Below are 24,798 nucleotides of genomic sequence, written 5' to 3' on the forward strand. Positions count from 1 at the left end.
CGGATTCTGAAAACCGGTAAACAGTTTTCAAGTGTTGACATCAATCTGAAGCAAAATTACACATCTTTCCAATACTATGCACAAACACTCGTCATACTTTTTCAACATTTAAATGCACACGGCAAACTTAGTTGGCAATAGTGGTAACTGATAACTTAATTCAATTCTTCAGTTGATGTTAAGTTTATTTGAAAACAATATATTTGTGATCATCCAACCAGGGCCACCTCTATAAGTTCTTGCACGCTAGACAGTAGACAGACCAGAAACTCGGTTTTGTTTCTATTCAGTCAACAAAATTCCAAATTATTAAAACCCTGCAAATGCGAGGCTGCGATCTCCGCTTAATCAACTAAGAGAACTTTAACCGTTGGATGTGTACAGAGACTCTGAATCTATTATATGTCAACATGAAGACAAAGATCAGTCTTTATTTTGCTTGGGCTTTTTCGTTGGCTGAGGATTCTGAATCCTGGATCTTCTCTCCCGTGTTTGCCTCTGCACTCATATTTGCATTTCCGCGTGCCCGAGCGAGTCTCTCAGCCTCTTCAATCTTTCTTATAGCTTCCTGTTGTGTTGCGTTCATCAATGTCCCCATCGTTTTCTTCTCTCCTTCGAGCTGAACCTCCATTATGGTACCAGCTTGCTTGTCTATCGGTTTGAAGTAGTCTTCAATCTGAGCCTCCTGTATTGGTAGAGACCAGAAACAAACTTAAGACTTGAAATTCTCCTAACACGGAAAAAAGTAAAACAAAAGAGATGGAAAGCTTTCTAATTTAAGAAACACAGGCTCTGGCGACTGGCTTGGCTCTTTCCTTCCAAAACTTTGCTTTCAAAATAACATACATCAAAAAACTAAAAGCTTTATCTCATCTTTGAATGCTTTGGATCAAAAAGGCCCTTAGCTGACACGATATCACAAACATTTTTGACGACACTTAATGTACATATATAGGCTTATAGCTGATATTAAGAAAGTGATAAACTCGATGGGAGTCAAGCAAACAATTTGCGAAGTTGAAAAGCAAACAATTTGCGAAGTTGGGACTGAGGATAAAGAAAAGAGACTAACCGTATTCTCAATCTGCTTATTCAAATTCTGCATCTCCTCAACCATACGGCGGACTTCAGATAATACAATCTGCTCTGGGAGTCTGTTTATCTCTGCTTTCCTTTGTTGGGCCTGCAAGACCAATAGTTTGAATCAGATAAAAAGGTATTCCATGACAACCCTTGCTAGAAGCTAAAAGTCATAAGTATCGTTGAACAGATACAACACCTAAGTCTAAGTGATTAGCAAACTCTTAATTAAGGAAGATCTTATTTCATCACACGTCAAATGTACACTAAATAACAGCCCATGTTACCTCTATACAGATATTCTTCAATTATAACATAGAAGTACATATTGAAGTAAAAATTCTGCATACAAGTTTACAGACATACAAGCTGCTTCAATGTCTCATCCTCAGTCAAGTAGAAAAAGTTTTTCAAAATTATGCAATCCAAAAAAAAAAAAAAAAAAAAAGGCAGAAACTAGGGTTTCATCATCTTATTCTACCATTCATTCTAAGACAATAGGATGAAGCCTGAAGGCATGGTGAGAAAGAACAAAAGAAAGAAACCTGCTGGATACGCTTTTCGAGTTGCAACCTGTAAGTCCGGATTCTCCGTTCTTCATACCCAGAGAGGACTCTCACATAGAACATTGCTTTTCTCCCATATTCCAGCAGCTTGTTCATCTTTCCTGCACCATCACGAGTTTTACTAAACAATCAATGAATAGCAAAGACCTATCAAAATCAACAAGTTGTAATGGATTCTGTGAAACAAATACCTAAAACCTGGAATTGATTGTTCACTAGCCTCAGACATAATAAGAATTAACATCTTAGCTGAGAAATTGAACTTAGTGTATCCAAAGAACTAACATGTCTAACATCGGTCATCAGTTATTATTATAGATCAAATGAACACGAGAGCTTATAACTATTATAAGCTCCTCCGATACATATAGAATCAAACTATAGATCTAACTCATTCGCATTGAAGACTACGAAATGACGATTATCGCAGGTTCAATTCCCAGCAAATCAGAGTGAATCGAAATGATAATTACACAAAAGTGTAAACGAACCTCAATTAGGTACTATATCGATCGACAGAGATGGGATTGCTCAAATGAGATGATAACTTAAAAGACTTGACTATGCCACACAAGCGAGCGACGAAGAACAAAAAAATCAAGATTTACTGAGAATGCTCCGATCGAAAGTATATGTTACTGGTTCAACAACAGACTGAGGAAGAGAAACTCCGGCTCCGGCGGCAAGAAAACTCCGTCACCGATCTCTCGCTTGACTTTAGATTTTAGAAGGGGATTAATACCAACGACGCTTCTCACTTCCTTAGTGGGCTATAAACTGGCCTTTTAATTTGAAGTAGACTTTTATGGGCTTAATCGGCCCGATATGTCTTGCCAATAAAAATAAAATTCTCAAGCACTTTGGCTCTACAGTCACATGTAGCCGTTGATTGATTCTCGAGTCTCGACAGTCTCACAAGTAGCCGTTGAAAATAAATTCTTTTGATCAATTCCTATTTGTTTCAATTTTAAAATTTATTACTAGGCTCCAAACTCTTTAAATTTCAACCAATAATTACCGATGAGGCGATGAATATTGAATGTTTATTTGATCGCTTACGTCTTTAATAAAAAAACAAAAAGAAGAGAAATGTTGTGTATTACGGAATAATTTCTTTGATCAGTTAAATTAAGTACGGATTTTTTGAATTTGTCGAAGAAAACAAATAAAAAAATGATTTGTAAAGAAACAATTAAACTGAAATAGAAGTTTTAAAGAATTGGTTTGGTTCTGTGGAAATGCCGGTTTAAAAGAACCGGTTTTGCTTCTTCTTTATTTCTTTATCCTCCTTTCCTTTCCCTTCAGATTTACTTTACTCACGATGAAAGAGAAGCTCAAAATCGAAGTAGTGACGAAAATAACCCTGTGAAGAGATCATTATTACAATCCTTTCCACTTAACGGCTAGTTTTTGTCAATGCTCCTTCTTCATCTTGTCTGAGCTAAAAAGACAGGCACCAAATTAGACACTACTCTTTCTCTCTCCCTCTCTCTCTCTCTCTGTTCCTCTCTTGTGAATTTCTAAATTTCTGATAATTATTAGTGTAAATGGAGGCATTCGAGCATATGATAGTGGACGAGTTTACCGAAGAAGACTTCTACGAGACGATAGAAGCTCCCAAGTTCGTAGACCTCACCGCACCAGATCATCGCCCTGAAGGAGACGATCGTTACTGGTTCTGTTCTAGAGTTGGTCTGAATCTTTTTACATTTATCTTTTTTTCCTTTTGAACATTTGAATCAATCATTAGTCACTAATTATATTCCAGAGATCTGGGAAATCTGATTCTGAAATTTTCTGAAAATTGCTAAATTAGGGTTTTAGTGAACAGTGTTTTTGGTGGGTTTGACTTAAATTATATTGTGTTTTGATCCGTTTCTGGTTTCTTGGTGATAATGTGTGTACTTAGGATGTGATCAGAAGCATGAAGAGTTCATGGATTCGGAAGCAATCTACAAAAAATTTGTTCTTCGGGTTAGCTGAAAGATCCAAACTTTTTTTTTCCCTTTCTTCCTATTTTGATTTTGTTTAGAAAAAATTCACCAACTTTGATGTTAATCAAAAATACTAGGTCATGGCAGCTAGGAGTCCAAGTGTTCGTCTTCGAAAAGCTCTTTACCGAAAGGATTTCAGGTATATGAACTTTAAATTGTTTATGAGAAATGCGTCTTTTAACTTAAGAGAGATCATCAGTGTACAGTGTGTTTAACATTACATTGTTCTACATACTTTTGTTACTACAGTGTTGATCCTAAATGTCCCAACACGGTTCCTGCAAAGCCCTCGAGATCACGCGTTTCTAGATTGGCTATGATCTCAGCAATTCCTCAGAAGTGTAATGGTAATGTCATCAGGTCAAAAGAAGTAAAAGTAGTTTCCACAAACAGAAATGCAACTCCAAAGTCAAAGGTGAAAGGGAAAGAGTCATCAGTGATCTCATCAGTTCCTCAGAAGGCGTTAACTGAGAGAAAGAAGCAAATGCAGAGTCCAGCAGCTTTTAGGAGTGTGCAGAATCCGAGAAATGCAAAAATCAAGGTGTCGGAAAACAGACTTGTTGCAAAGGCTTTGGTGTTTCAATCTCCAAAGAAGTTGGTGAAACTGAAGAGGTCTGTGGAGCTTAGTTCCTCGGTGAAGAAGTTGTGTAATGGGATGAGGAAGCTTGAGATTGAGAACAAAAGTAACGTTTTAGGGGTTAATTATAAGGCTGGGAGTTCAGTTCCATCTAGAAGACCGCTAAAGACACGAGAGGTGAAGAGCCGAGTGTTTGATTCCGTGCGGTCACAGGAACAGAACGATTCGAATACCAAAGGTGTCAGTACTATGAAGAAGAGGCTTAAGAAAAAGGAAGAGCCTGTGCTTGCCTCTTATCCTTCTAAAGCTCATGAAGCTAATGGCATGAGACTTGAGGATCAATCGTTGCCAAGAACTGAAAAAACTAGTGGAGATGAAGAGCTCGTGGTCGAAAACAAATCTGAAGAGTTGTCAGACACATTGAAGGCTAACATGAACAATCAACTCCAGGCCACAGAAGATCCTGCTGTAGTAAAGGGGAGTGCAGAGATTGAAGAAAAGGAGAATGCATTAGCTTTGGAGTGTGAGGACAAAGAGAATGCTACTATTGCAGCGGCTGTCGATAGAGAAGATATCTCTGTAATAAAGGTGAGTGAACTGAATAAAGCAAAGCAATTTGAGACTGTGGAGATTGAAGACAAGGAAAATGCATTACCATTGGAGTGTGAGAACAAAGAAAATGCTACTAATGCGACGGATGTGGTTGATAGAGAAGGCGATGATAAGGAAAATTCTTCAGCCTTGGACAATAACAGGTGAGGAAAATGTTGGTTGTGTTTGCTTTTGGGTTCTCTTTAGCGCATCACCTCACAAATATACTTGTTTTGTGTGAATATTGCAGAAAAGTTGATCAAGCTACCTATCCTTTGTTGAAAAAGAAAGTCTTTGGCAAGAAAGAAAATTGTAAAACCACTCAAAAGGTATGTTACATTATAGCCTATGTACCTTCTGTATGCTTTCTAATTGGGTTCTACTATCATCTTCTGTGTATTTATATGCATTTGTTTGGACCAGGTTATGACTGTAGCAGATAAATGTTTCAATGGCAAGACTGTTTCGGCTGGTACTCGTGTGAAGTATACAAAACCTAAGCTAACGAATCCAAAGCCTTTTCGACTTCGAACTGATGTATAATGTGCAATAATCAAAGATATATTCTCTTATATGCAACTCTGGTTTTTTATTTCTGATGGTAGATTTTTTTTATAGGAAAGACAAATTCTCAAGGAAGCACACACGGAGAAGAAACCACAGTGTACTCTTGCCAAAGAAGAGACTGCAAGCATTATGGGGTTCCATAGTGAAAACTTGGGTCCAAAACATCAGCCTGTTCGAGTAAGTTCATTGTGAAGCATATCGATGTCTGTTTATCGTGTGAGTGTTTCTTTTGGTGATATAATAATCTCCAATCTGCAGGTAGAGAAGAACACAACTTCCCGGCTAAAAGCTCCAAGAGGAACATCCACAACACTTGTCTCTGAAAACATGATTAATAGCAAGAGGTAAAAACTGCTTGATCAGAAATACAAAGTATATTCTATCATTTGAGAGAACAGGGCAAACGCAGTTACCTTTTCTCGCAATGTAATCTGAAAATTCTGTGCATTTTCTCAGGGTTGCATTAAGTAGGAAGAAGCAAGTGGCACCAAGGAAAGAAATTAAAACCGTGAAGGAAACCTCACAGGTGAATGGAGAATCTAAGGAAGTTGCAATCATCAACAAACCTGCTGTTTGTGCTATTGCTTCAGGGGAGAAAAGACATGCAACTGTCCCAAAGGGACCAAACTTCCACAGTATTCATATCCCTAAGAGCTGTACAAAGAGAGTGGCATCACAAGTGTAAGATCGTCTTTTGAAAACTATGTGGTTTTAATTGACACGAGAATCTTGTAATTGTTTTAGATCTTTGAGAATTAACAGAATGGAGCTTGTTTTAGTGTGTGTAATTATTTGCTCGGTATTTCAGATTGATACAAAAGAAAATTCAGCTGTTAAATCCCAAACACAATGATTTTTCTTTGATAGAGTTAAAAAAAAAAAGGAGAAAGGGAAAGATACAAAGATGTGTTCCATCTCCTTGTACAATGATACATTACTAGTAGCTTAAGCTTCCAAGTCAAAGCGTCAATCCTGTGTTCAGCACAGTTTGGTCACATGGTAAGTAGTTTGAAGGTATCTGTCATCTGCACAATAAATCAAGTGGATTTGTTCTGGTAAAATATAGTTTATCCAATGTTCATGTCCTTCTACTCTACATCGCATGGAGACTGTTCAGAGCTTCTATCATTAACATCCGGGTAAGGAGAAACATCCCGTATCCGTACACCGCATCCTTTTATCCTCTGAGTCGAACAAGGACAGTTATCCATGTCGGATTCATGGAAATATCTGTTGCTACGGTAGTAAAAATGAAATTCCAAATAGTTGTAGTCCAATTCTGGTGGAGGATCATTGATATTTTTAGTAGGGAGCCAAATTTGAAACAAAGCCAGCTTATCCATCTTACATGAGTCCATGTAAGCGTCTACATAAAACGTATCGGTTGTGGCTCTGAAGTACCAGCGTACCTCGATGTCTGGAGTATAGTGGCAACAGCTAGTTGAGGATTCGAGCAAGATGCAAGCCTTAAATCCCAGAAACTCTTCAGAGAGAGAGAGCTCTTGTGTAAAGGGAAAACTAGGGAACTTCTGGAAGCTCGATGTGTGAAATATATAGGTACTTCTCCACCTGGTAAGAGAGAATATGTGTTGTCTAGTTGTAAGATGAATCGCCTCGCATCTCTATCCAAATCGAAGCAGTTCTGGACTTCAAGACAAGTCACTGGATTGTGGGAGGAGTGAGGTGTACCCTGGAGAGACTCACAACACTTTGTATGCAATTCAGTACGAGGAAACGTTGCCTTCTCAAGCATTGGTAACAATCCTTCGCAGTCTGAAAAATCTACCATGTGAAGACTGTTCAGTTTCAAAATGTTTGGGGAGATGGTTTCTAACCTCTTGCAACCACTCATTGTTAGTACAGCGAGCTCAGAGATATCATTAATCCAAGAAGGCACTTCTTCAATGGCAGTGTGGCTTAGATCGAGATACTGAATCCTTGTTGAGATTTTAGGAAAAAATCTCAACCGTGAACACTCACTGAGTGTAAGGAACTCGAGTGATTCTAAGTTGACGTCTGTTGGAAGAAGTTCGAGCCTTGAGCATCCACTCATGTTCAATTCCATCAGTTCATGGAGATTCCGAATTGAAGATGGGAGCATAACCAAACCGTTGCAGCCTGTGAGAACCAAATACTGGAGATTGGGGGCGTGCGAAAGATCTGGAATCTCTTTCAAGTTTTCAGATCCTGACAAATCCAACCGCCTAAGACTTCCAAGCAACTTCAACATATATAAGAAGGAAAATAATGCATTAATGTGAGAGTTTGAAAAGTGAATAAATTTGTAGTTTTTTTTTTTTTTCTACATCAAACACCCATACAACGTACGGAATTTAAGTTTTCTTTACAAAAGAAAAGGAAAAACGTGCGGACCTAAAATGTACAACACAGAAAAATTAATAAATATTAGTCTCAAGGGTGTCAAATTTTAACCCGTAATATAATGTTCAAGTACCGTTTCAAAAACACTATTCAAGACGGTTAATTAATAGCTATATAGCCTATAGTATTATTATTTGACAATACATATAAAACCATTTGGATTAGAAGCCATTATATGACCTCTGGCTATAAGATACCTTCCTTGGGACACAAATCAATCATCATAGCAAGAATTAAGAAAAAGTCTCCACATCCTAGGCACACAATGAAACCATGCATGGATTTAAAGAAATTTTTACCTTGTCTCCTTCCCATAGCTTCTCAAGCTCGCTGTTTTCCACTTTCAATTCAACGAGATATTCTGTGGGGAAGTTAGAAGGCATACATCTCATCAGACAACCGTTCCAATATAATATAGCGAGCCCATAGATATTCTCAATCCAAAAGCAATCTTGTTCTATCTCGGTATCATTTAAAAAGAGTGTTTCAATGTTCATTGAAATCTGGGGAAAACTTCTCAACCGTGAGCATCCATCGAGATTAAGGTAGTAAAGAGATTGCAAGTTGAAACCAGTTGGAAGATACTCGAGCTTCGAGCATCCCATCATATCTAACTCCATCAATTTATTGAGATTTTGGATCGAGGAAGGAAGTGACACCAAAGATGTGCATCTCCAAAGAATCAACTGCTCGAGGTTTATTGCATTAGAAAGATCTGGGAATCTCTTTTAAATCTGTGGAGAAAGCCAGATTCATCTTCTTGAGGCTTCCAAGTGGCTGACAACAAAGCAGGGACACCAAACAGTTAAGTATACCAAAATTACTAATCAATAATAATTTTACACTGAAGATAAAGAATTAAAAACTTTCAATAGTATACCTGAATCCCTTCCCATAATTTCTCCAGCTTACTACTACTCATCATCTCGAGTACAACCAGATACTTCCCACTAAAATTAGGAGGAATAGACTTCAAAGGATAATTACTCCAATTTAGCAATCTGAGTTTACGTGGCAAAGAAACAAGGCCCTGAGGTAAATAAGATCGGACTTCACCAGTCTCCTCCATTGACCACCCCGGGTAAAATTTTAGAAATCGGAGATTATGCATCCTTTCGAACGAATTTTCGTCTATAGTAAATGGCTTTACTAATTTTGATGGGATAAAATCTATGGCTAGAACATGTTTTGTGCCCTGAAAAAAATATCATCAACAAAATAAAATCATACCCTGATACCCTCATCTTTAAGACTTAACAATTTATTAAGCAAGCACAAAATATCATGCTGAGCATAAACTCATAATTAGTCAGCATGAAACGCAAATTTAAAACACTTACGGTATTCCTTTTTAATACTTCACGGATATCTTCAGCATCCACTAAGAAACGACGTTTTCCGGGATTTTTGGACTCTCCACGAACAATGTCTCTACCCAGGATCTTTAGCAAATTGTGCATCTCTACAATTAATGTTGTGTGGGTTTATACGTATCAAAGACTTATTAGCCAGCATTTATAGCCCAATGTTAACAGAAACACCGAGCAAACTTGTGATGTAACCAACTTCCTGGCGATTGAATAGACAAGCAATGTAAAGAAATATATCTTGATCTTCATCATGTAACCCATCGTAGCTTACTCTTAATGTTTTTACAATATTACCGTCCAAACCCTTTCGGAACCTAGGCAGCATATCCATCCACTCCTCTTTGTCCTTTCCTTTTCAAAGATGAACCCAATACACTGAGACCCAAAGGAAGTTTACCCGCAAGGTTTGCAACTTCAACTGCAAGCTCCGTGAAACCATCAAGTGGAGAGTTCTGCCCAAATGCACGTCGACATAGCATCTGAAGAGCCAGATCTTCAGATGGGAAATCCACCTCATAAACATATTCAATCTTGTGAGCCCTAAGAAGTTGTTTGTCTTGAGTGATCACAATTATTCTGCTTCCAGATCCAAACCATCCAGTTTGTCCCACCAAAGTCGTTAGTAGCTCTACATTATCCACATCATTAAGAACGATAAGAACTTTTTGGTTCTTTAGCCTTTGTTCTACCATACCAAAACAATTTATATTTAAATCCTTTTGACAAAGAATTTCCGACAGAAAACGTTGTTCCCAACACAACTTGGTGTCGCCTATAGTCATTTAGGAAAACACGATGGTGGAATTGGCTAGAGAGTTTGTTGAAAAGAGCTCTTGCTATAACGGTCTTACCAATCCCTGAAGGCCCCACAATCCCCACCATTCTCACTCCCCCAGATTCCAAGCACAAGATTGAATTCATTGCCTCTATATGACCTTCAATCCCGACATAATCAGCAAAACTGTTTGATGGCGTTATAAGTTTATTCGACACATCGTTTGCAATTTTTTCAACCATGTTTGCTTCGTTATCCCTAACCAAGACAAGAAAAACATTATAGCATACGCGACCCTGACGACCATAAATTTAATAGTATAATGTCAACAATGAAAGCACAAATAACGGAATCAGAAACAACATACCAGTTCCGCAAGTCCTCTCCAGCCAAATTTGCTACCTCTAACAGAGCTCGAATCCAACGTTGTATCTCATCATCTGTTTTATTCCTGCATGTCTCTATAAAGGATTTACCGAAGTCCCCTGTCTGTTTTCTAACGTCAGAAGGATCAACGTCGTAGAAAACTGGTATCACCAGTTGACCCAACTCCATATAGCAGTTGTGGATCTCGACCAATTCATTTAAGCACCACGTGGAAGAAGCATAATTTTTAGAGAACACAACGACGGAGATCCTCGATTCTCTTATTGCGAATAAAAGTTCCTGAGAAATTGGGCGGCTTCTCATGATCCCGTGGTCTGCAAATGTAATGATTGACTTGCGATCGAACTCCTTAAGAAGGTAGCTGAGGAATGACTTGCGCACATCTTCCCCTCTAAAGCTCGGGAAGACATCATATCTCCAACTGCGAGAAGAAGAAGCCATGGGAGACGAAGATAGAGAGATAGAAGAGACAAATCAATTTCTGATGATTTTACTGACAACTCATCATGGTTTGAATATATTATAAAGAGCGAGAAAAGAAAACTTCAAGGTTTCTCGTATCAGCAAATTGGCCGGCTAAAGACTACTTCAAGGTTTTTATTTTATTTTAAATGAAATGAAATGAAAGAGAAGCCGACAATTTAAAAAAAAAAAAAAAACCCCACATATGTTGTAGAACTAGAAGAGTCCATGACCAATCTTCAACATTGACAACTGTCTGACAACATCTGAAACCAATAAACGGTAGAGCTTGCACAAAGCACAAACATATTCAGCCTAGAACGATTATTTTATTCGGGAATGTTGGGCGATGCATGTTGTTGTTTCTTATACCGGCACACATTTATACGTCTAGCGTCTATCTCAAGTCTTGTCTATGACAACTGGGCGATATTATATGAAATCACGAGACAACCTTCTTAACATTAAAACCAAGAAAAAATAAAATAAAAAATCAGGAGACAATCTTTCTCTTAACGAAGAGCGGAAGAGGTGGTGTTAATCAGTCTTATACCTCTTAATTTATACGGTATCATTTATTTCTATTATTCATTCAACAATATATATATATACTAGAAAGTTAATCAAATATTTTGTATGTAAAATAAAATTTCATAAAACTATATATGAAATATTCATGATATTATTTATATATGCCTCGAAAAGAATTTAAATACATACATTTTATAATTATGAAGTGTGTTAAACAAAGGACAATTTTCACATATTGCATAAAAATAAGTTTTAGTTTTAAATTTAGAAAATCATTTATAAATTCTAAAAATACTAAAATAGCATCATGCTTTTAATCTTATACTCTAAATACTAAATCATATTTGTTCAAAATTATACCCTAAATGTCAAATATGAAAATATAGATAATCATTGGAAATTGTGTAAGCTTTTTTCGACATAATGACGGATAAAGTAAGGGTTACAGGAAAATAGACATGAGGTATGATTGGCAACTCAAACAATACCAATGCGATATAAAAGTAGTTTTGCTTTTGTACAAGTTAATCTACTATAATTTATACCACTTTTAATGATTGACATATGTCTATGAAGAAAGTATTGAGGTTACAATATGTGTATATATATATATATTAAATATTACAATAGGTCTCTGTAATGTTTTTCCGTGTAGTGCGAAAGGATGTTGTAAAATTTGGGAAGTGATTCCAAAGAACATAAAGAAATATGTGATCTTTTGACCATTTATATATGCATTACACGGTAAAATTAGGCTCAATCTTTTTATCAATATGCAAAGTGAAATATTTTTTTGTAATGGGGATAAAGAACTTTTAAAAATGAAAAACAAAGCAAATTTACAAAACATAAACTTAGAAATAAATTGTAGTTGAAGATCAGAGAACTTAAGAGGATAAATCTTAAGGGACTTACAACTATAATATTATGAGTGAATGTTTAAAGCCAAAGAGATTGTGCTTTAGGAGTCAAGCATTAGGCTCATCTTCATCACTTAAGACTTCCAACTATAGTTTGAAAGTTAAAAAGTAACATTACAAAAAAATACAAAATTTTAAATCATGACTATCATAAAACATAATCCTTTGAAAGAAGCTAATAAATATTGACAAGACTATGATATCAAAATATATATATATATATATATTGACATGGCTTTGTAAACGATTTCTTCAAATAGTCCTAGAGAAATTAATCTGTTAATCATCATACTGCAAGACATCATGTTTTAAAAAAAAACTTCATAAGAAATTATATTAAAAAAAAAATACCATGGGAAATTATGGGAAAAAAAAGACATATAGCTAAACATTGTTTGAAGTTTGTAAGGAATTTCATTGACACATTATTCTGAGTAATCACATTCATGGCAATAAATACAATTATAAATCATATTAATTGTAATTAATTTGGTCATATGCATTTTTTCAACATGAACAGTTTGAACAAAAAAAAACGTCCACCCATAATGTCATAAAAGTAATTGATTGAGAGAAGTAAATGTAAATCTAAATAAACTGAACAAATAAAATGTCCCAAATTAAAAAAATGTGTGTAGACAATTTAGTTTTTGATTAGTAATAATGTGTCTTTTTGTTTGAAACGACCGACCCCTTTTTTTTCTTTTTAATAATAAGTACAACATATAATTAAGCATCCCATACTACTTAATTGAACCACCCAAACCACCATTTCCTCATTAAACCAATAACAACCAATATGCACAGCGGAAACATACCAATAATACAGAAACGATACATCATCAATACAATAACATTCCTATCCAATCTATCCAGCAACCTATCACAACTCTAACCAAGGTTCCAACATAAATAATATAACCAACACCACACAAACGAGACCCTAAATCATCCTCCTCCTCATCGCCATGATTCCACGCTACACAATTTGCCTTTACCTGCACCACAAACACAAATTGAGATGCATGAGTATTTGATAAACACTCAGTGAGGCAATCCTCCCATCTACTGGGCTATACACACAAGCAATAAGATCTCTACATGCCACAAACAACAATCAATAAAACAAACCAGGCAATATACATAGCATGCAACATCCATCGTAACTGAACAAGGGGTGTCGACCGACACCAGATGGTGTCGATCGATACTGACTATCTGGTGTCGACCGACACCAAACTGGTGTCGACCGACACCAAACTGGTGTCGACCGACACCCTGCCCGACACTCCCGAAAAACCCTAGTTTGTGTCGACCGACACCTCCACATGGCATCGATCGACACTCGCCAAAGTCCCGAGCCGTCCTCGCGTTGGTGTCGACCGACACCCCAACTGGTGTCGACCGACACCGATGCCGAGCAGCGATTTCCCTCGATCAGAAACTCCGAATCTCGCCTCCAATCTTCTCCAATCCGCTCCTTGCACTCCCAGAAGCCAAACCCAGCCACAACAGCGACGAAAATACCATAGGGAACTCAAAGAAACAACCACATAAGCACCAAATCACATAGAATCTAGAGATCTTAGCTTAGATAAGCCATGGTCATGCACTCACCTCTTTCAAGAAGATTCTGACCAACAAGGACGAATTCCCTCACTCCTAGCAAGCTTCTAACACCTTCCCAGCCTTAGATCTCCCAAGAACAGCAAGGAATCTCTCAATCTCTTCCCAAAAGCTCAAGAACACTCTCTCTTTGTGTTTTCTCTCAAAAACGGCGAATAAGACAAAACAACACGACCCTAGGTCGTTTTCTTCCTTTAAAACTCGATTTAGGGATTCCCTAAACCAACCACACAAACCGGACAATTAAAATTGAACCGACCAAACCGACCACAATTGGTGTCGATCGATGCCTCACTAGGAGGTGTCGATCGACACCCTTACCAAAATACCAAAATTTGGTTTGCGGGTGTTACAATTCTCCCCCTCTAACAGAAGATTCGTCCTCGAATCTGAACACACCGCCACTCATCCGCAAACTCACCAAATCACCGCCGCAACGGTTCGTATCATCCACCCATTTGGTCTGCCGCAACAAGGACACCACTGGTCCAAACCACCCTGAACCCACTGGTCTTCACCACTCTGGTCCCCCCGACCAGCATACATCTGACCCTCCCGGTCAACGTATAGAAAACCCCGAGACTGAACCCCCATCAATCCCGAGATCCGCTTCCGATCTCAACCGTAACCCTGAGATTGAACCCCCATCAGTCTCATAAATCCACATCCGGTTACCATACTTATCTCCACGTCCTTGACACTTTGCCACCAACTCATCTGCTCTTAGGTCGCAACCTTCAAGCCATACCGATCACACTCTCAGACCCCCCGTCTTTGAGCCATACCGTCTCACCCTCGGGTCGTCACCCTTAAGATCACGGTACCAGGAGAACCCCCATCTCCTCAGGAGAACCCCCATCTCCTCTGCCACCCTCAGGACCACAGTCCCTCGAGCTATCGGTATCTAGGGGACCCCCCGTCCCCTCAGGAGAACCCCCATCTCCTCATGAGTTGTTCAGGACCCCCCGTCCCTCTAGCAAACGGTCATAACGTCTATAAGCATTTCCCAACCTGGACCACCCCGTGATCCACGTAGAACATCTCAATGTCCTACCAACCCCATATCCTCTCTGAGAATATCACCACAGCCATGGCCACCCCCAGGTCTCACTACTAACATCTGAACTCCTCTGTGTTTACAAACACCCTTCCCACTAACACAAGTTCTAACTATTCCTAGAACCTTATGTTTTTAGAAACTTCCTACGCATGGAAACTTTCCATTTATAGAATTCCCGAGCGATTTTCTTTTCCACAAGATCCACAAATTCCAAAAACCAAATAACTGCATTTTATTAAAACCTCAAGTGCAATAAACGTTTACAACTCCAAACAAAAATACGTAACTGAAAAAAAAAAAAAAAATCAGAAGCCAAACTAATCTCCGAGTTGAGCACCCGGTCCTCCCTTCGGTTGTGCCGCACCCCCCATCATCTGTCTCAACTTAGGACAGAAAGGCCTGATGTGCCCCTCCTCTCCACAATGGTAACACGATCGACGATATTCTTGTGAATCACCTTTCTTGGGACAGTCTGCCAACCTGTGGTTCTTGCTCCCACATCCGAAGCACCCTCGCCCACCTTGCTGCATACCTAACGTGTCTTCCCGCTTCCTCTTATGCCTTTGCTCTGACTTGTTACCCTTGTTTGGATTGTTCTGCTCCGAAGTCTCCTCTGTCTGAACCGCTGGACTGACCACCACTGACTGTGCCCGGATATCCTCCTCAATCTCTGCTGCAATCTCAACCAGCTCTGCACGCGTAGCATAACTCCTCCCTCTACAGTGAACTCTCAAGTCATCACGTAGAGCCCTCAAGAACCTCCTGATCTGAGCCTCCTCAGGCTCCATAGCCCGACCCCCATAACAAAGAAGTCGACTGAACTCCAAGTCCAGCTCCCGCACTGACCGTGTCCCCTGAGACAACTGAAGGAGCTGCACCTCCAAACGATCCAATGCCTCTCCAGGAAAATACTTGCGGTTGAAATCCAAAACGAAGTCAGCCCAAGTCATCTCCCGCTGCACTCTCCTAGCAGCCACCGATCTCCACCACACCTCAGCATCACCACTCAAATGATGGACCCCTATGTCCACCCAAAACTCCTCTGGACATCTCAGAGTATGGAAGTTACGTTCCACACTCGTCCTCCACGCATCCGCAACAGTAGGGTCTGTACCACCCGAAAACCTCTCAGTATAAAGTTTATGCATCTCCTTCAGCATAGACAAATAACGAGCATGAGCTCTCACATCCGCAGCCACTGGCTGCTGCTCCTCCACCACCACTGGTGGCACTACCTGAGCCTGAGCCGGGCCCAAACCTGGTATCCGCTCCAACAGCTGTGTCAACAAGCCCGCCAGGTCCACACCTCCCACAGGAGCCCCACCTGCTGGGATTCCCACACCCAGAACCCTAGCACCACCGGCCACTCGAGCACCGACACCGCCCGCACCGACCCCCTCAGCGCCTACGGTCCTATCAGTACCACCACCGGCCACACTCATGGACCTCTCCTGGAAATCCTGCGACTCGCCGACACCCTCAGCTGTCACACTCTGCTCAACAGACTCACTCACTGCTGGGACTCTGCCCCTACCACGACCACGACCACGACCACGACCGCGACCCCCACCACGTCCGCGTCCACGACCAGCAACAGCTCCACCCTTAACCATCTGCACTACCCAGAACAGAAAGCTAAGTACACAAATCAAAACCGCACACAAACACACATCTTACCGTGGAATCTCATTGAAGGCTCGAAGAGGATGATACTAGGACTCCATACCACATGCAATTGACTAACTACTCATAATCAATTCCATCACACAACATCATGCATCAAGCAAAAAGAAAATAATTCACCCAATTAAATTCCTAACCGCTCTAACCATCCACTTAACCATCCTAGAACCGTAAAGGCTCTGATACCAAAATTGAAACGACCGACCCCTTTTTTTTCTTTTTAATAATAAGTACAACATATAATTAAGCATCCCATACTACTTAATTGAACCACCCAAACCACCATTTCCTCATTAAACCAATAACAACCAATATGCACAGCGGAAACATACCAATAATACAGAAACGATACATCATCAATACAATAACATTCCTATCCAATCTATCCAGCAACCTATCACAACTCTAACCAAGGTTCCAACATATATAATATAACCAACACCACACAAACGAGACCCTAAATCATCCTCCTCCTCATCGCCATGATTCCACGCTACACAATTTGCCTTTACCTACACCACAAACACAAATTGAGATGCATGAGTATTTGATAAACACTCAGTGAGGCAATCCTCCCATCTACTGGGCTATACACACAAGCAATAAGATCTCTACATGCCACAAACAACAATCAATAAAACAAACCAGGCAATATACATAGCATGCAACATCCATCGTAACTGAACAAGGGGTGTCGACCGAATACATGGTGATATATGTGGACCTATCCACCCTTCATGTGGGCCGTTTCGTTATTTCATGGTAATGATTGACGCATCTAGTAGATGGTCAAATATGTGTCTATTGACAACACAAAACACGGCCTACGCAAAATTCATTGTCCAAATAATCAGGTTGAAAGCTCAATTCCATGATTATGCCATAAAGAAAGTCAGACTTGATAACACTGGTGAATTCACTTCACAAGATTTCAATGACTATTGTATGTCAATAGGAATCGATGTTGAGCATCCGGTTCCTCATGTTCATACACAAAATGGCATGGCTGGATCTTTAATTAAACAACTCATTGCTAGACCGTTAATATTGAGAACAAAGCTCCCAATTTCTATATGGGGTCATGCTATATTGCATGCTGCGGCATTGGACCAAATACGACCAAGCGCATATAATAACTATTCACCTTTACAATTAGCATCTGGCCAAGAGCCAAACATATCCTGTCTCCGTATTTTTGGATGTGCGGTTTATGTTCCTATAGTCCCACCACAAAGAACAAAAATGGGGCCACAAAGGAGATTGGACATATATGTCGGTTATGCATCTCCGAGTATAATTCGATATCTTGAACCGCAAACTAGTGATATGTTTATGGCACGTTTTGCCGATTGTCATTTTAATGAAGATGAATTTCCAGTGTTAGGGGGAGGAATTAAACATGTACCAAAAGACATTACATGGTATACACCATCTTTGATATATCTTGATCCCCCTACAAAAATCAACGTGAACTGGAAGTTCAGAAAATTGTACATTTACAAAGTTCGGCAAATCAATTACCAGATGCGTTCATAGATACAAAAAGGGTGACAAAGTCATATATCCCCGCTGCAAATGCACCATCAAGAGTTGAAATTCCTAGAGAGGAATTTGATGGAAGCAAAGCTGATGAACCTAAGGTTCAATTGAAACGAGGGAGGCCAATGGGCTCTAAAGATAAAAAATCCCTGAAAGAAAAAGAAAATGGGAGATGAAAAGGTTCAAGAAGAACCAAATAAAGAGAAAAATCCTCAAGATGATACAGAAAAATATGAGGTTTCTATTAACTATGTCCAAAATGGAATGTTATGGTATAGAGATGAAATCGATGATGATAATGGAATATTCTCTTTTTCTGTATCTAAAGAGATCGATCATGAAAAAGACGATCCAGATCCAAGGTCCGTATTAGAATGCCAACATATGCCTGATTGGGAGAATTGGAAAAAGGCTATGCAACTTGAGTTGCTCTCCCTCAATAAAAGAAATGTCTTTGGACCTCTTGTCACTGCATCTAAAGATGTAAAACCTGTTGGTTGCAAGTGGGTATTTGTGCGAAAAAGTAATGAGAAAGATGAAATCACACGATATAAAGCCCGACTTGTTGCACAAGGTTTATCTCAAAGACCTGGAGTTGATTATGAAGAAACATATTCTCCAGTCATGGATGCAATTACATTCAGGTACTTAATGAGCCTAACGGCTTCTAAGAATTTAGAAATGTACCTTATGGATGTAGTGACAACATATTTATATGGATCATTGGATAATGATATATACATGAAAATCCTAGAAGAATTTAAGATTCCTGAGGCATTAGACTCTAAGTCTAATGAAATTTGTGCAATTAAATTACAGCGATCACTTTACAGATTAAAACAATCTGGGTGCATGTGGTATAATCGCTTAAGCGAATACCTATTGAAGAAAGGGTATGTTAATAATGAAATACGCCCATGCGTTTTTATAAAGAAATCTCCATCGGGATTTGTGATCATTGCTGTATATGTTGATGATCTAAATATAATTGGAACTCAAAAGGAGATTGATGATGCAAGAACTCATATGAAGGAAGAGTTTGAAATGAAAGATCTTGTATAGACTAAATTCTGTCTCGGGCTTCAAATAGAGCATTTCCAAGATGGAATATTTGTGCATCAATCAAATTATACAAATAAGTTTTTAAAGCACTTTAATATGGACAAAGCGACTCCTTTGAGTACTCCAATGGTCAACGATACTGATCCATTCAGACTTTGTGAAAATAATGAGAAAATCTTGGTCCCGAAGTACCTTATATGAGTGCTATCGGTGGACTCATGTATCTTGCAAATTGCACTAGACCGTATATTGCATTTGGTATGAATCTACTTGCAAGATACAACTTATCCTCTACTCGCAGGCATTGGAATGGGATAAAAATATCTTCAAGGTACGATTGACTTGGGAATATTCTATCATAGAAACTCTTCGGTTGGTCTTGTTGGTTTTGCAGATGCAGGATATTTATCAGATCCACATAAATCCCGATCTCAAACTGGATATGTTTTCACAATTGGAGGAACTGCAATCTCATGGCGCTCACAGAAACAGACTTTGGTCACCACTTCCTCAAATCATGCAAAAGTAATTGCTCTTGATGAAGCATCGAGGGAATGTGTATGGCTCAGATCAATGACTAACCACATACAAGAATCAAGTGGAATAGTCACCAAGAAAGAGCCAACATTATTATTCGAAGACAATGCTGCTTGTGTCACCCAAATCAAAGAAGGTTACATCAAGAGCGACAGAATAAAGCATATACCTCCAAGATTTTTCTCCTACACTCAAGAACTCGAGAAAAAGAAGGAAGTTGATATTCAACATATCCGCTCAAGTGACAATGCAGCAGATCTATTCACATAGGCACTTCCGACCACCACATTGAGAAAGCATATTCACAGTATTGGAATGCGTCATCTACTAGATTTATGAAAAAGATTATACATTTCTTTTCGAGGGGAAGATTACGTTACTATACTTTTTTCCCTTGTCATGGTTTTTATCCTAATGGGTTTTTCCGTGACAAGGTTTTTAATGAGGTAGTATGTAACTCGTCAATGGTGATGGATAATCAAAGGGGAGTATTATGAAATATAATTGTGATTAATCCATCACAAGACACATGTCATTATACTTGTCCATGTAGTGTTACATAATCTTTGTAGTGTTAACACTTGCCATTACCAAAACTAATGGGTGTGTGACTCATGTGTTTTGTAGTACATTATATAAGGAAGAGTTGTAGAAGAGTAATACACAACATGTTTTCTTTGATCAAAAAGACTCCCAAAAATCTCTCTCACTCTCGTGGCTGTTCCTCCCTCTCTCTCACTTTATTATTTCTTTTTCTCTTTTCATAGTATTACAAATACATATAAGTGTATTCTAGTTATAATTCAAAACATGTTATCAGCACGAACGATTCTCGATCCGTTACAAGTTTGAGCATAAGAAATTTGTGATACATCATCAATTTGAGGTAAGATTTAAGTTTTGTTAAAGTTGTTTGAATTTAACTATTTTACATGCATATTACTATATGTATTATTTATAGAGTAAAAAAAAACAACTATACATACTTCTTGATCTAATGGTAGGCTCTGCCTCCTTGATCATTTAGATCTACATTCTTGATCTAATGGTAGGCTCTGCCTCCTTGATTATATGTTCAGTTCTATATATTTAAATTATATGGAAGGCTATGTCTCCTACAATGATTGTTTTAATTTATGAATATATTATATAGCTTATAATTTTGTTTTATAGTTTATATTTATTGCTAAAACAATATTTCACAAAAGTGTTTCATAAAATTTTATATTTAACAAATTGTTTTATTATTTATATAGTAATCATGTCAAACTTGGCAAAGCTTGAATTCACCGCCCTTGATGTCTCTGGGAAAAACTATATGACATGGGCATTAGATGTAAAATTCTATCTAAAAGGGAATGAGCTTCTCAAAACCCTTGATCTGTCATAAACAGGGTTAGAAGAGGAAAAAGCAAGAACCATGATGTTTTTGCGTCACCATCTCCACGATGGTTTAAAAAATGAATACATCACGAGAGAAAATCATGCAGATCTCTGGATCGCGCTTAAGGATAGATTTGATCACCAAAAGTATGTAATCTTACCAAAAGCCAAACATGAATGGCTAAACCTGAGGTTTCAGGATTATATAAGTGTAAGTGAGTACAATTCCGCTTTGGTCGGAATCACTTCAAGGATGGCTTTCTGCAGAGAAGAAATTTTTGATTATGATATGATCGAGAAAACATTCCAAAATTTCCATCCTTCAAATGTACTCCTGCAGCAACAATATGGAGAAAGAGGGTATACTCGATATGCTGATTTGATGCAAGTTTTGCATGTTGCTGAACAAAATAATGAGCTCGTGATGATAAATCAACAAACCCATCCAACTGGATCAGCTCCACTTTCAGAAGTGAATGTTACTACATCCAGCTATAATGATTGGCAAGGACGAGGATGTGGACGCAGACGCGGTCGAGGCCGTGGTCATGGTCGTGGAGGAGGTCGTGGAGAAGTCCGTGGACGAGGAAGAGGAAGAGGTTTCTGTAATGACCCGTATCAAGAAGTACGTACCGGACGGAGAAAACGTGACCCAAAGACGTGCGATATCCTTGGAAGACGAAGGAAAGAAAACCATGAAGATTGAACTAGTGACTTGCAAGAGAGGTTACTAAGTCCAAGAAATGGTCCAAGAAGGAGATAGCCATGGAGAAACGGACGTCAATGACCATAGGACCTGAGTGGTCGGAGTCACAGACAAGAGGTCCGGAGTCAGACACAAAATTTCGAGGTTACGGACGAGAGGACCGGACATGGACGAGAAAGTCCAATGTCACGGATGAGAAGAGTCGGAGTTACGGATGAGAAGGACGAAGTCACGGTCGGGAGGACCAGAGAGTGACGCGGAATTAATCCGCATATGCTCCGTTTGGTTTTTACGGTCAAGCGCGGGAGCTTGGGATGCAAGCGAGACGCGGATGGACGAGGAAGTGGAAAAGTCTCTATGCATGCAAGAGAAACGCCACGTGTCGCGCGATTAAGTGTGCTCCGCCAGAGAGTGAGATACACGCGCGAGTGAGTGAGAGTATGCATCAGCGACATGCAGAATTTTTGACATTTGTCACTTGATTTTCGCCACCTCACTCTCTTATTTTCGGCCCAAAATCTCTCTAGACAAACAAACTTTGCCAAAATTTTTTCTCAAACTTTTGAAGAGGAAATCTCTTGATTTTCGACCAAGGAGGAGGAAGAAAGAAGAGATCTAGAGGAAGGTGAAGCTTAAGAGCTAGTGGAGGTGCTGTCAGATCGGCGTGGTGTGGTGTGGTGAAGCTCAATCGGCCAAGATCTACAAGCTAAGGTGAGTTGAGGCTTGGGTTGTAGATTTGTTGTGATTTTGAGAAAGAGCAAGTTGGAGATCTTGCTCAAGGAGGTGCATTAGCTCTCTAGCTCTTGCATCGGCCTTGTTGAGTGGTAGTTCTTCCTTGTTGCATGTAGATCTAGATGATTGCATGTAGACATGGGTGATTTGTGGGGTTTTATATGCAGTCTTGGAGTAGATTTGCATTTTTTCAAACTAACTGCAAGTGTGAAATGCCTTGCATGTTAGATTTGAGGAGTTTTATGCATTCTTGGGGAAGAATTGTATTTTTAAAAATTAGCTGTAAGTGTGAAATGCCTTGCATGCTTAATTTTTGGGGTTTAAGAATTTTCTAAAATTGTGAAAAATAATTTTAAAAACTGGCTGCAAGTGTGAAATGCCTTGCATGTCTAGTTTGAGGTTAAGAAGACTCAAGCTTAATTAATTTTTTTTTTATTTTAATTTTTGCTTGAGTGGTTGTGGTGGTAATCCATTGTAGACTGGGTGAGAGATCAAATCATGAGTGGACAATTTTTGGTTTGGCCATGCGAGAATCTCCAGGGAGGAAAGAGCCGCATGTAAGCCCCAAAATTGAGTTAGTTCCTCATGAATTTGGATGTGAGACCAGTCTACGGTATGTGCTGTTTTGGGTGAGGCCATGAGAGAATCTCCAGGGAGGAAAGATCCGCATGAGGGCCCAAAACTTGAGAAAAATGTTCCATGGTCTTGATTTGAGATCGGACATGGTGTATCATTTTTGTGAAGTCATGTGAGAATCTCCGGGGAGGAGAGAGCTGCATGCATGTGTGAATTTGAGAGAAATGTTAAAAATTAATCGAGGAAAATTATTTAAAAATAAACTTGGGGTTGGGTGCATGTTAGTTTTGCATGCATGTGTAGTAACTTAAGTTGCATATGCATTTTCCTTGCATCTTAAGCTTTGGGTGAATTGCCTGGTTGATTGCTTGCTTGTTTACTTGCTTGAATGCTTGTTTCTTGCTTGCTTTGTGTGATTGTGTGATTGTGTGCTTAATTCTAGTGTGGTAGACATAGAATTAAGTGAGTGTTCTAGCTAGAGTCTGAGTTGGAGTCTCAGGTCGTAGCTAGAAGTCGATCTCTGTTCCCATCATGAGTTGAGTGGTGAATTTTCCGGTGAGCTAATCCAGAGGGATCTCATGTCGGGACAATAATTCGGTTTCTAGCTAGCTACTAGCCTGAACCGCATGACGATGCGGCTTGTGTGAGTTCGGTTGGTTACCTGTGTGATTTCATCGCGGAAGTGTGGACCTCTGGTTGGTTACCTGTGTGGTTTCAACGCGGAGGATTTTGTTGTCCGGTTGGTTACCTTTGTGGTTTCAACGCAGAGTGTGTGGGATGGGACAGAGGATCGAGGGGCCCCAGGATGAGTTTTTGTTCCTAGGAAGTGAGTTCCTTAGGAAGTGTGTGTTGTTCATTGTAGGACTCAAGCGTTGATGGGATCCGCTTGATGGTCCTATTGCATGAGAAGTCTAGGGTGATCAAGTGAGTGATGCACCACTAGCAGTTCCACCTGGCAGTGAATTGCAGGTGAGGTGGCGAGAAGGCCAAGTTAGGTTGAGAAGTCTAGACGAGTCAAGTGTCTTGATTGTTGTCTAGATTGATTGTGTGATTGCTTGCTTGCTTGCTTGATTGATTGATTGTTTGTTGCTTGCTTGTTATGCTTCTGCATTGCGTGATTTGTTGGGGTGGTTTGGGGTAGAGAGATGAGATGATTTAGCATGTTAGAAGATAGCATGTAGTTAGTTACCCAACTCACTGAGTAATCCTAGATTACTCACTCCTCTCCTCCATTGTATTTCTTGTAGGGAAAGTAAGTGGGTAGAGTTGGACTAGGAAACCGGATAGGGTGTTTTCGTGCTGTGATGCAAATCCGTGTTTCATGAAATTGATGTTTTATTGATTGGATCCAACTATTTTCTTGAACGTTTTTTTTAAAGTAAACCTTGCAAGTATATATGTACTAAATTTTATAATTTAATATACACTCGGACAAGTGGTATGGTACGGTCTAGTCCGGACTAGCACAACGCCGTGCGCGTCCTATAGGGTTGCAAAGTCTGAGGGGCGTGCGTTGCAGATGGGCGCCTCCGGTGTCCCGGCTGGGGATCCTAATTCGTTGGTGGAACCTCGGCTGGATTGCGGGCGGTCGACCTACGTGACGCTCATCCGGGCTGCGCCCCGCGGTTTGTCCGGCCAAGTGACGGAGTGCGGTTTGGGGGCGTTACAGTTTCTCTCCTAATGACTTCAACG

The 24,798-nt window shown here is 39.5% G+C and overlaps 3 protein-coding genes and 1 pseudogene across 4 annotated transcripts in view; 2 read left to right on the forward strand and 2 right to left on the reverse strand.

Annotated features, from left to right (window-relative positions):
• LOC147933132 (uncharacterized) overlaps nt 1-235 on the forward strand; it is a 1,941-nt gene extending 1,706 nt beyond the window's left edge. The window contains exon 5 of the mRNA XM_087477311.1: nt 173-235. Coding sequence (XP_087333437.1) covers nt 173-235 — 63 coding nt within the window. The remainder of the gene's footprint in view (nt 1-172) is intronic.
• A 25-nt stretch (nt 236-260) lies between these two features.
• Nucleotides 261-2,453, reverse strand: LOC104731881 (uncharacterized). The gene is made up of 4 exons (XM_010451386.3): nt 2,138-2,453; nt 1,626-1,747; nt 1,073-1,183; nt 261-685 (listed from the first exon to the last, which is right to left on the reverse strand). Exons 2-4 carry the CDS (start codon nt 1,740-1,742, stop codon nt 431-433), a joined length of 483 nt encoding a protein of 160 aa, XP_010449688.1. The 5' UTR covers nt 1,743-1,747; nt 2,138-2,453; the 3' UTR covers nt 261-430.
• A 502-nt stretch (nt 2,454-2,955) lies between these two features.
• On the forward strand, nt 2,956-6,220 carry LOC104731882 (uncharacterized). Its single transcript, XM_010451387.2, has 9 exons — nt 2,956-3,338; nt 3,556-3,620; nt 3,718-3,779; nt 3,890-4,972; nt 5,059-5,137; nt 5,232-5,345; nt 5,427-5,552; nt 5,634-5,719; nt 5,832-6,220. Exons 1-9 carry the CDS (start codon nt 3,194-3,196, stop codon nt 6,058-6,060), a joined length of 1,989 nt encoding a protein of 662 aa, XP_010449689.1. The 5' UTR covers nt 2,956-3,193; the 3' UTR covers nt 6,061-6,220.
• A 100-nt stretch (nt 6,221-6,320) lies between these two features.
• On the reverse strand, nt 6,321-10,767 carry LOC104731883 (protein SUPPRESSOR OF npr1-1, CONSTITUTIVE 1-like; annotated as a pseudogene). Its single transcript, XR_015573611.1, has 5 exons — nt 10,270-10,767; nt 9,098-10,160; nt 8,638-8,952; nt 8,057-8,534; nt 6,321-7,596 (listed from the first exon to the last, which is right to left on the reverse strand). The product of XR_015573611.1 is annotated as a protein SUPPRESSOR OF npr1-1, CONSTITUTIVE 1-like (transcript).
• Between the last annotated feature and the right edge of the window lie 14,031 nt (nt 10,768-24,798).

Source organism: Camelina sativa, chromosome 12 (genome assembly GCF_030686135.1).
Source record: "Camelina sativa cultivar CO46 ecotype springtype chromosome 12, ASM3068613v1".
NCBI lineage: Eukaryota > Viridiplantae > Streptophyta > Magnoliopsida > Brassicales > Brassicaceae > Camelina > Camelina sativa.

What these genes read in the sequence shown, in the direction of transcription:
- LOC104731882 (XM_010451387.2), top strand. Translation starts at nt 3,194, where the DNA reads ATGGAGGCATTCGAGCATATGATAGTGGACGAGTTTACCGAAGAAGAC. An exon ending in CTTTTCGACTTCGAACTGAT is followed by an intron (nt 5,346 to 5,426) that starts GTATAATGTGCA and finishes TTTTTTTTATAG; the next exon opens with GAAAGACAAATTCTCAAGGA. An exon ending in CAAAACATCAGCCTGTTCGA is followed by an intron (nt 5,553 to 5,633) that starts GTAAGTTCATTG and finishes TCCAATCTGCAG; the next exon opens with GTAGAGAAGAACACAACTTC.
- LOC104731881 (XM_010451386.3), bottom strand. Translation starts at nt 1,742, where the DNA reads ATGAACAAGCTGCTGGAATATGGGAGAAAAGCAATGTTCTATGTGAGA. An exon ending in TCGAAAAGCGTATCCAGCAG is followed by an intron (nt 1,184 to 1,625) that starts GTTTCTTTCTTT and finishes TTGGTCTTGCAG; the next exon opens with GCCCAACAAAGGAAAGCAGA. An exon ending in ATAAGCAGATTGAGAATACG is followed by an intron (nt 686 to 1,072) that starts GTTAGTCTCTTT and finishes CTACCAATACAG; the next exon opens with GAGGCTCAGATTGAAGACTA.